Source organism: Schistocerca americana, chromosome 7 (assembly GCF_021461395.2).
Source record: "Schistocerca americana isolate TAMUIC-IGC-003095 chromosome 7, iqSchAmer2.1, whole genome shotgun sequence".
Classification (NCBI taxonomy): Eukaryota; Metazoa; Arthropoda; class Insecta; order Orthoptera; family Acrididae; genus Schistocerca; species Schistocerca americana.
The window spans coordinates 600,377,494-600,391,996 of NC_060125.1; the positions used below are offsets into that span (position 1 = coordinate 600,377,494).

General features: G+C 39.7%; 1 protein-coding gene across 2 annotated transcripts in view; it reads left to right on the top strand.

Moving 5' to 3' along the window:
• LOC124621919 (45 kDa calcium-binding protein) overlaps positions 1–14,503 on the top strand; it is a 185,269-nt gene that overhangs the window by 13,451 nt on the left and 157,315 nt on the right. Inside the window, exon 2 of one of the 2 annotated variants that reach the window (XM_047147425.1) lies at positions 12,075–12,118. The exons of the other annotated variant lie outside the window; for it this stretch is intronic. Coding sequence (XP_047003381.1) covers positions 12,096–12,118 — 23 coding nt within the window. The 5' untranslated portion in view covers positions 12,075–12,095. The remainder of the gene's footprint in view (positions 1–12,074; positions 12,119–14,503) is intronic. 2 annotated transcript variants of the gene reach the window in all.

Sequence of the window (14,503 nt, forward strand, 5' to 3'; positions counted from 1 at the left end):
TTTACAAGTGTCAGAAGAAGGGAACACTTTATTCTACCCAGAGTTCCACCAGATTACAATAAGTAATGAATAAGTACATGCTTAGGAAAAATAGTACAGGAAGTAAGATCAAAGCAGTAGAGCATTCATGAGTTATGTGGAATTTATGATTGGAAGAGGAATAGAAAATAAAGATTTTTTTTGGAGATTTAAAAGAGCTAACTCGCAACATGGATTGAAAGCTTCACATTTTGCACCCTTATTGGTAAAAAAGAGAGGTACTGTTAAAAGATAAAGAATTATCATCTTGTGTAATATTATTGTACGTAATGAATATGCATAAAATATTGCGTGTTTGAGCTAAGGGGTGGGATATGTAGTGCCTCAAGAATTTCGGTGTAAATGCTAGAAACACTCGGCCTTCAACCGTCTCGAACACCTGATATTTTAGATACGAGAGCAGGAGAGTGAGAACACTTTTACCGATCCACCTGTTTCTGTGTGCAGGTCAGAAGTTTGTTATTAGAAGACTGTAAGAGGGGCAAGTCACTGACGATGACAAGTGTTTGCTGCCAGTGCCACAGAAGACGGGAGGAGAACTCAACGAATAATTATGTCATATTCTTTGATTTGTTAGCATCTGTGGTGATTGTAAAAAAGACTATTGAACAGTTGAATAAAGAGTGCTGTGCACATTCATGTATTGGACTCTCTTGAGACTAGAGACTTTTGAATTATTTCATGTCTTGGCTATGAACAAAACAAGACACATGTATGCTATTTGAATATGTGTAAATGAGTCTAATGTGTAAGGAATAAGTTAGCTTGCAGAAGTTATTATCTGTGAAAGTTGAAAATATAAAGTGATTGAACTGAAATGTGTTATACAAGTACCAAAATTGTTTCAAGGATAGAGAAGTATTTTAATAAATTCCCTTAACCAGCTATAGTCTTCAGAGAAGAAGCTTGTGGAAGATCGACATAGCTGATTGCCCAGAGAAGCGGATCGGCTGCACACAACTTTGCAAGTTAACTGAATTGAGAAACGAGTGTGCCTCGCAACACAATACCACATTGTCTCTTGTCGTCTGAGAAATGTTAGAATATGTTTGGGGAAGCTAGTGGAATGGCACCGTCTGAAAACCTACTTGGTCTTCCAGCCACATACTGCTGCAATTTGGCAGGAAATCCCACCACCAGGTGTAGAACTGTAGCTGAAAAAATCACTGGGAGACCATAGTTGTTAGTCATTGCTGATGTTACTCTGATGCACCCCTGAATGAATAGCAACTGATGTATATCCACTCTGAATCGGTGTAGGATGTAAACTGTCTTCATATGGTAGTCTGCTGCATACACAATGATGTTGGAATGCAGCAATGATTCCATTTATTTGTTCTAATTCTCCAGAAGTTGATTCAGATTAGAAGAATGCACAAAATGCGCATTTCCACTTATTTCTTCTAATTCTCCAGAAGTTGATTCAGATTAGAAGAATGCACAAAATGCGCATTCTGACATTCAGTTGGCAGATTTAGGGTATTGAACGTACTGTTGTGGAAAAATGTTGTAAAACAGGTAACCTCAGTGAAATAGGTAACCTCACTGTGCCTAATATGAAAATTTCCTATTTTTCAGCTTCTTGATTGTTGCTTTAAACTTCCAATTTCTGCTCATTGTCTTCCCATATCTACATCTATATCTATACTCTGCAACCCACCATGAAATGCTTGGCAGAGGGTACATCCCATTCCACTAATTATTAGGATTTCTTTCCATTCCATTCATGTGAAGATTGATTGTTTGAATGCCTCTGTGAGAGCTATAATTATTCTAATCATATCCTCATGGTCCCTCTGTGAGTAATACTTAGGGGGTTATAGTATATTCCTACAGTCATCATTTAAAGCTGGCTCTCAAAACTTTGTTAGTAGATGAAAATCTACTAACAAAGTTTCAAGAACCGAGGTAGTTTATGTCTGTCTTTAGAATCTACCAGTTAAGTTTCTTTAGTATCTCTGTGATACTCTCCCAACTCTCTCCAAACAAACCTGTGACCATTCGTGCTGCCCTTCTCCATGTACTTGCACTTTCCTAATATTCTACCAATAAACCGAAGTCTCCCACCTGCTTTACCCATGACTGAGCCTATGTAATCATTCCATTTCATATCCTTATAAAGTGCTACACTCATATATTTGTAAGAGTTGGCCGATTCCAACAGTGACTCATTAATATTATGGTCATGGGAACCTACATTTTTTCGTTTTGTGAAGTGCAAAATTTTAAATTTCTAAACATTTAAGGCAAGTTGTTAATCTTGGCCCCACTTTGAAATCTTATCAAGGTCTGAAAATATTTATGTCCCAAGATCTGACAATATTCATGCAGTGTCATTCAGGCGGTACTTCGTTAATATTAATTAATATGTATCAAGCTCTGACAATATTTATGTATTCAGATTTGACAATATTCATGCAGTGTCGTTCAGGCGGTACTTCATTAATATTGTCTGCAAGGTCATTAATATACAGCAATGGCCCATACACTTCCCTTGGGCACATGCAAAGTTACTTCTACATCTGATGATAGCAATGGTCTATACACAGCAATGGTCCATACACACTTCCCTGGGGCACACGCAAAGTTACTTCCACATCTGATGATGGCTCTCCATCCAAGATATCATGCTGTGTTCTCCGTACCAAAAAGTCCTCAATCCATTCCCAAATTTCGCTTTATACCCCTATATGACCATACCTTTGACAATAAGCATAGGTGTGGTACTGTGTCAAATGCTTTTTGGAAATTAAGAAATGTGAGTTGGGTTTCACAGTATTGATGTTTTCGGAATCCATGCTGGTTGGCATGCAGGAGGTCATTCTCTTTGAGATACCGTTTTAGGTATCCTGCATGCCAACCAGCATGGATTCCGAAAACATCAATACTGTGAAACCCAACTCACATTTCTTAATTTCCAAAAAGCATTTGACACAGTACCACACCTATGCTTATTGTCAAAGGTATGGTCATATGGGGTATAAAGTGAAATTTGGGAATGGATTGAGGACTTTTTGGTAGGGAGAACACAGCATGATATCTTGGATGGAGAGTATTCTACAAAAAATTGATATCGAGGATATTGGATGGTATAGTATTATGGATCACTTCTACTAACCTTCTTGTAGACGGGTGTGACCTGTGCTTTTTCCAAGAACTGGGCATGACATTTTGTTTGAGGGATCTATGATAGATTATAGTTAGAAGAGAGGCTAACTCGGCCACAAATTCAGTATAGAATATGATAGGATTTCCATCAGGGCCTGGAGCGATGTTCATCTTTAAAGATATCAGCTGTTTCTCGACACTGCTGACACTAAAACTAATTCACTCATCTTTTCAGTGGTTTGAGGATTAAATTGGGCCAATTCTCCTGGCCTTTTCTTCATAAATTAACATTTGAAAATGGAGTCAAGCATATCAGAATTTGCTTTTCTATGCTCAGTTTCCGTTCCTGGACACTAACTTTGGTGTGACTAATACTCTTTACATACAACCAGAATTTCTTTTTGAGGTTTGTGAAATATCATTTGACAGTATTCTGCTATGGTAGTCATTGAAGGCTTCATGCATTCCTCTCTTGTCGTCCAAATATGTTTCATTCAGCATCTCTCAGTCTAAAGCCATTTTTTTACACCTATTATGCAGTAATCTCTGGTTCTTTAGAAGTTTCTTTACCATGACTATAAACCACGGAAGATCCATCCCGTTATGGAGGTGTTCTACTGGGTGCCTGTCTGTCCAGTGTATGGTCAATTATTCTTTTGTGCTTGAGCCATAGTTCCTCTATATCCTCCTGCTCTGTGCTGAAAGTTTGAAGTTCTTCATTGAGATATGACACTACTGATATTTTATCTAGTTTACTGAACATATGCATGGTGAACATTAATAAAACTGACAAACTGCGGGGACAGATTCCTGACTGGAAACGGAGGAAATTGATTGTTGTCACAGTAGATGGCTCTGATGAATTAAAGTTCTTCTGACCATGTGGTTTGTTTTGCTTCTGTGTTGCAATCTGTGAGATTGAGGCAGTGTACTTTCAGCAGAAGAATGGTCCAGTATTCATGTTAGAACAAGCCGTGACTGTGTTTGTGTAAGCCAAGCAGATGGCAGTGGTTGAGAGGCAGCATGGCTGTAGAAAAACAAATATCTTCACAGACACCAGTCACTTCACACAACATTTCAAGCACTTTTGGGTGTTTGTGTCATCATGGACCCTTTCAGACAGATGAACTTGCAGAGAGGTGGCAGACTGTGTGGCACCAGATTTAGAGGACCAGATTGTACAGGATATTGAGACGAACCCTAATACAAGCTCCAGGCAAGTGGCCTACCAACATGGTGTAAGCCATGTGTATCCTGCATGACAACCACTACTATCCCTGTCATCTGCAATGAGTGCAAGGATTATGAGCAGTGGATTTTTCTCTGTGGGAAGGACTTTGCCAATGATTATTGCACCAGACCTTCACAATCATGGGATTTCTGTCACGAGTGCTCTTTACTGACAAAGCAACCTTCACCAAAACTGGCATCATCAAACTGCATAATCATTATCTGTGGGCTATGGGCTAGGCAATCCTCGGGGAATGGTTGAGTTTTCTCACCAGCATCAGTTCCGCATCAGTGTGTGGACAGGGATTCTTGGTGACCACATACTTGGACTGGTTATTACTCCACAATGCCTCAGAGGAGGAATGTACCTGGACTTCCTGTGGAATACTCTGCCGGGGCTGCTTGATAATGTGCCTTTGGCAGTATGTCAAGTTACGTTGTTTCTGATTGACGGAGCACCACCCGACTTCCGCATTACAGTGCACTGACACCTCAACAGCACCACCCAGACACTGGATAGGATGCAGAGGTGCTTGTAGCATGGCCTGCTATATCACCAGAACTAAGCTCTGTGGGTTTTTATCTCTGGGGGCATCTGGAAAGTGTTGTGTATGCTGAACAAGTTCCTGGTGTGCAGACATTTCAGCAGCATGTTCACAATGTCTGTGACACTATTCGGAGAGAGGGGCAATGTGTGAAAGAGTGCAGAAATCCATAATGTGAAGTGTGAATGCATGCATTGCATCCCATGAAGGCCACTTTGAACATATATTGTGACGGGGATGCAATGCATCCCTGTACTATGTTCCAGGACAATTTGTTGGAATTGCACCATCCATTTCTGGGCACATGTTCATAGGACCTTTTTTTCCTCTATTCCCACTCAGGAATCCATCCCTGCAGTTTGTCGGTTTTATTAATGTTCTCCCTATATATCTTTCTTCTTGTTTTAGTTGTCCTTTGTACTTAGGTAATCACTCTTCCCACAACTGTGTCATGGTTACTGATACCAGTTTCAATCTGGGCATCCTCAAAGAAGTCAGATCCATCTGTTGCCATTATACCCTACATACACTGGTGTCCAAAAGTAAAGCAACAAACCGCTATTTCCTCATCCTTTGTCCAATTCATAGTATAATTGTACAGACTGTCAACAGATATCTGTACGATTGTGTTCTGCATGGGAGATAGTGTTCCGGTCAATGGGCAACCATGCCAACAGTGATGTCGGGGCACCTATCAAATGGGGTAGTGTTTCCAGGTAGTTCCACATCCAGGATAGCTGTATGCACAGTCACAGATGGTGCAGTATGGCACAGAGAAGATGCCTACTGGACTCTCTGTGATGGAGGGCCATAGGAAGAATGGAAGCAGGGCAATCTCAAACTGATGTGGTCCCACGGCTTAATGTGAAATGTTCTGTTGTTTCTCAGATGTGGTGACAATTTATAGAGAATGAAACCTTATCTTGAAGACCAGGGCAGGGCTGATCATGTGTGACATCAGAAAGGGAGGACTGTTATTTGGATGCTTGGCAGGTGGCATTTGACCTTGCAGCATCCACTGGACATATTGTATTGAGGAAAATCATGTATAGAAGGCTTTGGCAGAGTGGTCTTTATTGTCCGAGACCTGCTGTATGTGTACCTTTTTAATGCTTGTTCACAGGAAGTAGCGTCTAGAGTGGACTTGTCAACATGCCACCTGGACAGTCGAACAGAGGGCGAATGTTCTTTTCACAGATGAGTCCTGATTTGCTCTGGAGAGTGATTCTTGATGGATTTGCGTCTGGAGGGAATGTGGAACACAATTTTGGGACCCAAACATTGTGGACAGAGACCGATCTCGAAGAATATCCCTAATGGCGTGAGCAGGGATTATGTTGAGCACTTGAGCACCTCTCCATGAAATTGTACAGGTGTCTCGGCAGGGTTTAACTGCTGTCAGGTATCTTGATGAGACCTTGGGGCCTCATGTGCAGTTGTTACGAGGTGCTGTGGACCCACACTTCATACGGATAGATGATAATGCTTGACCTCATAGAGCACAGGTGCTTGATGTTTTGTTGGAAACAGAAAATATTGCACATATGGCGTGGCCTGCTTGCTCTCCTGATTTGAATTCCATAGAGTATGTTTGGGTGCACTAGGAAGATGGGTTGCACCATGTCAGCAGCCACCAACCACTCTACAAGACTTGTGAGCAGCTTTGCAAGATGAATGGGCATTGTTATCTCAACATGGGATTTATAACATCATTAACAGCACGCCCCATCATTGTAAGGCCTGTATTGCTGTCAGAGGCGGTCACACTCCATGCTGAGCACATTAACCAGTTGTCGGAATGTGTCTGTGCAAATCTGTTAAGATGGGAAAAATGAAGAAGGTTTTTGTCTACCATTATACATGTTGCCGTTGTTTACGTTCTTTATTATTTACATTGTTTCTACCTTACTATCACATATTTATACTGTTTTGTGGCAAAATAAAAGCAACGTTGCAAAATTCCAGTTTGTGTATTTTCAACATGAATGAGGTTGCTATCCATCTGTTCTCTAGGTAGTTTTCAAAGAAGGCATGTAGTAATGTTTCGCATGATGTCTTATCATGCCCACAACTAACAAAACTGTAATTTCCCCTATTAATTGTTGGATGATTAAAGTCTTCACTAATGATTGCATTATGACTGGGGAACTTATATACAAGTGAACTGAGGTTTTCTCTAAAGTTTTTGGTTACATCAGAGGCTGGGTCTGGTGGGCAAAAGAAGGATCCAGTTATCGTTTTATGCCCACCCCTTATACCAGTCTTGCCCAAACAGTCTCACACGCAGCTTCAATTTGTGTCTTGGTGGCTTTGGGTTTCTTGTGTACTATGACAAATACACCACCTACATTTCCCATTTGCCTATCCTTTCAATACACATAAATTTTCCCCAAAAATCTCACTGCTATCAATTTCAGGTTTCAGCCAGCTTACTGTACCTAGTATTATGTGAGCTTCACAGCTTTTGAGGAGCACTTCAAACTCTGGCACTCTGTTGCAAATGCCTCAGCTGTTAACCATTAGGATTTTAATATTCTCATCTGTGGGAGGCACTTCTTTTGATCTTACACTGATACTCCTGGGTTTCCTGCAGCTATCGTTACGTGGATTGGATGGAGAGTCACCTAATCTAAAAAAAAAGAACCCACGTGTCTTACACACAGTCAGCTACCTGAGTAGCAGCCTCTGATCTCATTGTATTGTCTATATATGTTCTGATTTTCATACGATCTTGTGTACTGTGGTAGCATATCATCATTGCTTTCAACAATCAAATGAGACTCAGACCAACTGACTTCAGATGTAACTCATTATTCAAGTAGTTACAGGTTAATAAATCCTATAATTTTGTCAAATATACTGTTTCTGTGCATTAAGAGCTAGTTGCCAATCTTAGGACCACATGATATTTTGTACAGACATGTGGCGATAGCACTACAACTTTTACCAGGTAACACTTCCTCATGCATTGCTGGCCCTGAAAATTGCAACATGAAGATGGCATACAATAAAAATCACTGTACAAACAATCTGAGGTAAATTATGCTTAGTAGTGCAGCTTCTTTACCTGCGAATTCTGTATATAACTTGACACAGCCTGTGTCAGCTGTGGAGAAATTTTAGAGTTAAGCATTAACAGATGATTCTTAACCACTGCTGGTATTAATTAATTTTTCACTACTTCACTTGCCGCAGTACAGGAGTTTACCAGAAGCAACCTTCCTTGATTTGATTTTGTGTTATATTGTATATCAAGAATTATTAATTCAGCTCAGTCAAGCAGCACAAATTGTAATTGCCATATTACCATCATCATCATCAGTCAATTAAATCATTAAATGATATGGCCTCTTCGAGTTGTGGATTCAGGTAGGCTTTCAGCAGTCCTCTCCAAGTGGGACAGTCTTGGGCAGTTCTCTGCCAGGTGCTACCAGCAATCTTCTTGATATCTTTGTCCCATCTGTCTGGTGGTCTTCCTCTAGGCCTCTGATGCTCTCTCAGACTCCATTCCCATACTAGCTTCGTCCATCTGCTGTCTTTTCTTCTCGCGATGTGGCCAGCCTGCTGCCACTCCGAGGAGCCTACTGTCTCTAAGAAGTCCTTAACCTTCACCACAGACTGGATGTCATCTGCCCTTTTCCTATCCTTTCTTGTATAGGCCAGCATTGATCTTTCCATGGCTCTCTGTGCTGTCGTAAGTTTCTCTCTTGTAAATGAGTTCAGTGTCCATGTCTTGCAACCATACGTCAGCACAGGAAGAATGCAATGATCAAATACTGTTTTCTTCAGATTTACTGCCATTTTTTATTTGAATACTGTTGAATTCCTCTCAAATGCTTGCCAGCCAAGCTTGATGTGCTGATAGCTTTCTGTCCTTCATCTCCCTTCATATTTATAATCTGACCTCTTCTAATGGACTGTCCTTGACTTTCACATCTCCAGCTGGGACCCATTTGTTGGACATTGCTTTTGTTTTGGAAAGGTTCACATTCAAGTCAACCAACTGACATTCTGATGCAAGATCTGTAACTAAGTTTTGGAGGTCTGTGAAGTCGTTGGCCAGTAAGGCAATAACATCAGCAAATCTCAAGTTGATAAGCCTTCTTCCATTATTTCTAATTCCCTTACCTACCCAGCTCAGCTTTGATATAGCCATTCCCAGTACAGCCGAGAACAGTTTTGGGGAGACACTCCTCATGATTCGGAATTCTTGAGTTGATTGACAGATATTAACATAAGCTGAAGAAGTCTCGTAGAGCACTTGCCCGCGAAAGGCAAAGGTCCCGAGTTCGAGTCTCGGTCGGGCACACAGTTTTAATCTGCCAGGAAGTTTCATATCAGCGCACACTCCGCTGCAGAGTGAAAATCTCATTCTGGTCTCGTAGATATTGCTGAGCACTTCAACATACACTGCTCCCCCTCCTTGCTCACTCAATGCTTGGAGGACAGCTATATGGCTAACGGAGTCAAACACCTTTTCAAAATCAACAAAGGCAATGCAGAGAGGCAGTTGATATTCATTTGCTCTGCTTATCACTTCACTAATGGTCAGATTGTGGTCAATAGTGCTAAAATTGCTTCAGAATTCTGCTTGTTCTATAGGTTGGGCTGAGTCGAGGGTGGAACTAATTCGATTGCCTTGTTCCATGATAGTAGGATTGAAGCATAGTGCAGGCAAGAAGTAGATACTTTTGCCAAGTGATTTATTGTTACTTCTGCCAGTTTCAGGATGTCAACACTGAGCTCATCATCACTTCCCTTCTTCACGCCATCTAGAGCACACTTGACTTCCGGTGGGAGTATATGTGGAACACTAGGAACATCATTAAATTTATATACACTCAAATTTTCCTGTAGTTTGCTATACAAATTGCTATAAAAGTCTCTGATGAACTTCAAAACCTCCTCCTTTTCAGTGATTCGACTGTCATTTCCATCAAGTGTGATAATGTGCTTTTTACCGATTGTGAGTTTGCGTTTGGCTGACTTTCAGCTTGTCTTATTCTCTAAGTTTGCTCGTAAGGTGTCTTCACTGAATTTCTGTTAGTCAGTTTTCATTTCTCTTCCCACTGCCTTACATAGTTCGGAATACGCAACCATGTCACTATTGGTTTGGATTTTAATTTCTCTCCTCTGTTGTAAAAGGTTTTCAGTTTTTGCACTGAATTTCTTTGATTGTTTATTCTTTTGGCATATGCCACCAACTACTTGTGCACTTTAAACAATCACTTCCATCAAATCTCTAACTTTAGTTACATGGAACTTGCTTTGGAGGACTTCTTGGAATTTTGACGAATGTTCTTCCAGGTTTGTGGGTTGATTACACTTCTCTTCCCTTTCATAAGTTTATTCCTTTCATCTCTTACATTGAGTTTGACCCTCGCTCTCACCAGAATGTGATCACTGTCAGTGTTGAACTGATCTGGCACCGATACGTCGTTTACAATCTGCGAAATGTTTGACAGAATAAAGTCTATCTCATTTTTGACACTGAAATGTGGGCTCCTCCGAGCCCATTTTTGGTCAGGGTGCTTCTTAAAGATTCATGATGGACATATTGGTGCTCAGCAAATTGGACTAATTTCTCATCTCTATTGTTTCAGTCATCAGTCTCATAGTTGCCCACTACTGTGTCACTTTGTTTCTTGATGCCAACTTCTGCAGTAAAACTGCCAATAACCATCTGGAAGTGACAGTTGCTACCCTTTTTACAGGGGTGCTATCCAGGCTTTCTTAAAAAGATTCAATTTCTTCATCAGGGTGGCTTGAAGTGGGAGCATACACCTGAACAATCTGTATTTTATACCTATTCGACACCTTGAAGACCATTCGAGCTGTCCTGCTGGAAGTTCCTTGTAAGACAGATACTCTATCAGCGATATTCTTGTTAATTAAGAACCCAACTCCATTGAGTTTTCCTTCCGGGTTGCCACAAAAGTAGAACAAATTGCCAGAGTGCAAACGGAGACAGTCTTCCCCTTTTTGGCGTACTTTGCTTAAGCCAACAATGCCCCAGTTGGTTTTTGTATGCTCTTTTTCGATCTTTTCTAGTCTGTCATATATTGTTGCCAAATATATACGTATATATATGATATAACTACGAAAACAACTAGTTATTGATATGAGTCTTTCCTTCTCATCCTGTACGGTAAGTCTCCCTTGCCTGCGGTTCTGGGTGAGTTTCCCAAAATCTACCCCTTTTCCTATACCTCTCCAGTCCTTCTCCTTCACCCTTCTTCCTTCCCCTTCAACCCTTCTGCCTGAAGAGGGAGCCACTGGCTCCGAATGCTTGCCAATCACAACAGTCTTTTATGTGTGTGTGTTCTGCCACTACTTGGCGAGTAGATTTTGTATATATATGATGTACCAAGTACAAGCAAAAAGGGAAATGTGTACACATTCTTACAATCTAATTTTGTTCTTTTTCCCACTTTTTAAAAATTTGTGGAGGAGCTAGCTTATGACATAAAACTGAACAAATTTTCTGACACTAACATTTCAAACAACTGCTCAATTAGACTTCCGTAAACGATTCTCTACATAGAAAGCAATGTGTTTTTTCACAAACTCATTCCTGGTAGAACTAAACGAGTAAAATCACCCTATTACTATTTTATAAAACCGTAACAATTTCTACAGGAAAATTACAATATTTTGGTGTTAAATACATCCCATTGGTGTTGAGTCATATCTCAAAAACAAAAAAATGGAGAGTCACATTAACAAATGATAACAGGGATAAAACTAAATTTGAAATGATGAAACTTTAAATACATAGTACCTCAAGATTTGGTACTGGTCTTGACCTATATTAATGATTTATGAAAGACATTGGAGAACTCTTAAGAAAATGTAATATGTGCAGATGATACAAGTATACTGATAAATGGCCGAAACACATTCCTAGCAAACACAGTCAGGAGAATAATGTTACAGGCCTACAACTAGTTCACAGAAACAGCTTTACTCTAAATCTTAAAAACACACCAAATGAAACTGCGTGAAATTTTTAGACTTCCAGACACATAAAAAATTGAGGTAATACTAACTCATTGTATTGATTTTTAGATGGGATTGCTAGCATATTTTACATATTCTCACTCAGTAATGTCCTATGTATGATATAATTGTTGTGATTGTGCCCACTTGCAGTGTTTTGTGGTTCCTGGCTGGATGCGGAGAGGGTGGTATGATAGGTGAGTGGCCTGTTTCCTATCACTACAACACAAAATGCACACGTAGTTAAAATACACTTTATTACAGGAACCAATTGAGTACTTAACTTCACTGATGTCCAATCTGAAGTTCTGTGGTTAACAGCAATCAAGTAACACGTACTAATTCTTGAATCTTGTCTCTGTCCATATCACAACTATATACGGGAGTAAGTCAATTATTATCCGCAAAGTAGTTATAAAATTTTATTGTAATCAAACATGAAACTTCAGGGTGTATACAACACGGGACAACTGGGAAATCCAGGTAAAAACCGGGAATTTTCTCATCTGGGAGAAAACCAGGAAAAACCCAGGAATTTTTTGGAATTCTGGGAATTTTTCATTGTTTTAGCTTTCAGTTAAATTTTTGTAATTTTGACTGGTGAGAACTGATTCTCTAGCAAAGAATGTTACTGCATCTTCCTAATGGAGAATGATACTGCAGCAGTAAAACATAAATGAGACGAAAAAAAACTTAAGTTGCGCCATTTACAATAACAAAACACCATGCACGCACAAGCATCTGCAAAAAGCAAAAGTACGTCAAAGGTCTTTGGACGAAGACTATGTAATACTTCGTAACAATGAACTGCTTTCTATGAGTGTGATGTCACAACTGTTTCCATCAGGTTCGTTTGACCAGTTGCCAGTGCGGTCATGCACATGCGCAGTTAAATCGCGTATGAGCAGTACCTTCTCCCGCTTCTGGCTACTTGAAGTGTGGCTGTTAGCTGAATCGGCAGTAGCAGCAAGCAGCCAGATGCTAACGACAAAAATTTTTCTCGCACGCCCTAGCTGCCAGATTCACGCATGCACAGAGTTGTCTGAGTTGTAATGGGGAGGGGGTTAGTCTCCACGTGACCCTTGTTTGTGTTAAGTGATTTCATTGTTTCCTCTCCATTTACAACTCCCGCGTCAAATGAAAACAAAACAAAATGGATTTCTGTGGCTGGGAGCAATCAAGTGAATTAAAATACATTCACTTAATTACGGAAAGCAAAAATATATTATTAGTTTCAGTTTTCTGATTTTATTTTATTTCCAAGTTATTAGTGATCAAGCACTAATCGCCTTGCAGAACAATAAAGTTATTTTTTCCAGTTTGCTAAAGAAATTTGGTTTTATCAATCTTTTCCGCTGAGGCAATCAATTTATTTGAAACAAAGTGTTTCATTCCACAGTATTGGCTAGTTCCAACTGTTTGCTGAATTTCAGGTGCACATTCTCATCTTCTACCAGGTATGGCATTATGCCATAATGAACCAAACATGAGACAGTACAGTACTGGTACTCCACAGTACAGTACTGATACTCCAAGAAAATTTACATCCCAAAAACCACACTGAAAAGCTTAATATCAGATGGGACCTACTTCATTGTGAATCTGGAAAAAACAAATGTGTGCTTCAAGCCGAATTATGCATTTTAGTATTGTTTACAAAATTCTGATGCTTTAGGAGTATCCTCTGATGTCCTGCTTCTTTTATGGCATAATGTAAGCTCTCTTAGTGCTTTATACATACGAATATTCAGGATCCCTGCATCAATGCACGCGCAATAAAGCCTGTTTTCTGGCGCTCTCTGGCAACTGCTAAATTGAACCTATTTCTAACAGTCTCAGGATAATATTGTGAATGGTGGTTCGAAAAACGTTTCTTTCAAAGTAAATTTCCTTTTATACAAGATGAATTATGTTACGTGTAAGAAAGTGGTATGAATTTCTTAAATCACAGAGCGCTTGACCATCGTTTAAGTATAACACACACCAAAAAAATGTCAATATTACACGTGGAAGCTTAGCTTCTCTATTGCTTATTAACCTTCGAGACCAATATTGTATGTGAAAGCTTAGCTTTCCTTGTAGCTATACTATATATATATTAATGTAAACCATTAACTTTCCCTTTTTGTGTGTTCATGCTATGTAACAGTGATCTTGCTATAGGCTGACTATAACACATGTCCTATGCTATGAGTATCTGCTGTCATCGGCTGGTGAGATCATATGGCATGAGATATGATTGGCTTACAAAAGCACATCACAATCTCGATTTCAACACTCCAGAAACTAACGTACTGTGGTTGCTGCAATTTGAATTTATACTTTTGTAATACGAAAATATGTTGCTGCACACAAAACTTCTCTGCTCTGTTTTTTTCCGGGAAATTGTATGCCAGTGTATAAAACGTTAACCATTCAAAGGATTAATAAGTTTTACAGTTCCAAGGGAAAAATGTACGGAACAGCTACTGTCACTTAGCATGGAAAAAGTGTATTTTCGCCCAGGAAAAATTATATTTTGTAAATGGGATATCCGGGAATAATCTGGGAATTTTTTTCCTTGCCCATGTATACACCCTGAT